General features: G+C 39.4%; 1 protein-coding gene across 1 annotated transcript in view; it reads right to left on the bottom strand.

Moving 5' to 3' along the window:
* Positions 1–201: 201 nt before the first annotated feature.
* LOC119416066 (troponin I, fast skeletal muscle) overlaps positions 202–1,152 on the bottom strand; it is an 11,063-nt gene continuing 10,112 nt past the window's right edge. Inside the window, exon 7 of the mRNA XM_037683240.1 lies at positions 202–440. Within this exon, the coding sequence (XP_037539168.1) occupies positions 345–440 (96 nt within the window). The 3' untranslated portion in view covers positions 202–344. The remainder of the gene's footprint in view (positions 441–1,152) is intronic.

Here is a 1,152-nt window from a genome sequence, read left to right as displayed (position 1 = left end):
TCAGACCTGACCCAGAAAACGTCACATTTGATTGTTCTTGCTTTATTTTTAATATTATTCTCGTTGATGTGGTTGTTTTGTTTCCAGCGGTCAGAAAGTATCTGCATTTACACTTTGGACAATAAACAAAAGTTGTTAGCAAGAAATTAACAACACTTTTTACACTTTCCTTAATAAAAAAAAAAAATCAAGATAAGGATATTTTTTAATAATTTGAAAATTCTTTATTGAAAATCTGCAGGTTACGGGGAAGTTCATAAAATTATTTGTGCGCTCCATGAAACAAACATCTAAACCGTCTTGCTGAGTAAAAGAAACGTGCTGAAACACCGAAGCCACGTCTTTTAGGCCTCGGCCTCAAACATCTTCTTCCTCCCGTCCATTCCAGATTTGTCCTCGATGTTTTTGCGCCAGTCACCAACGTCACGAAGTTCCTTCTCCTGAAACAGCGACATGTCCAGAAAACCATTGCTGACAGACGGTTATTAAAACTGTTGCACTGAATCACAGAAACAGGAGTTGCATGATCTACAGGTAAGCAATAAAAATATGAGCTACACTCACCTGTATAATAAATTTATTAATCAGGTGAAGCTTCAGATGATTATTTAACAAAACTAAGCTTTTTTTTTTTAAACCAAGAAATTACATAATTTCTATTTATACATAAAACCCTAAACAAATACTAGAAAAAGAGAAGAATTCTCATCTTCTATGCACTGAGGACATTATGATTTATGTGAAACAAACTATTGGAGAATAAGTGTGTGTGTGTGTGTGGGGGGGTGTGGTCTTGGTGGGGGGGGGGTGTTAAGGTTCTCCACATAATAGAAGTTAAACATTTCAGGAAGCTATTTAAAAAAAAGGAGAGTCTCTAAGGTACAAAAACACGTTGTAATACACCATGACTGACAGCACTACACCTCCTTTATGACATCTCCAAACATCTGTCAGGTGTTGGTCCGGTCCGTCTCTAACCTTCTGTCAGGTGTTGGTCCGGTCCGTCTCTAACCTTCTGTCAGGTGTTGGTCCGGTCCGTCTCTAACCTTCTGTCAGGTGTTGGTCCGGTCCGTCTCTAACCTTCTGTCAGGTGTTGGTCCGGTCCGTCTCTAACCTTCTGTCAGGTGTTGGTCCGGTCCGTCTCTAACCTTC

The sequence above is a fragment of the Nematolebias whitei genome, chromosome 10 (genome assembly GCF_014905685.2).
Source record: "Nematolebias whitei isolate Nwh7 chromosome 10, NemWhi1, whole genome shotgun sequence".
Taxonomy (NCBI): Eukaryota; Metazoa; Chordata; class Actinopteri; order Cyprinodontiformes; family Rivulidae; genus Nematolebias; species Nematolebias whitei.
Note: the sequence above shows the minus strand (reverse complement) of the source record. Positions and strands in the feature narration are given on the sequence as shown.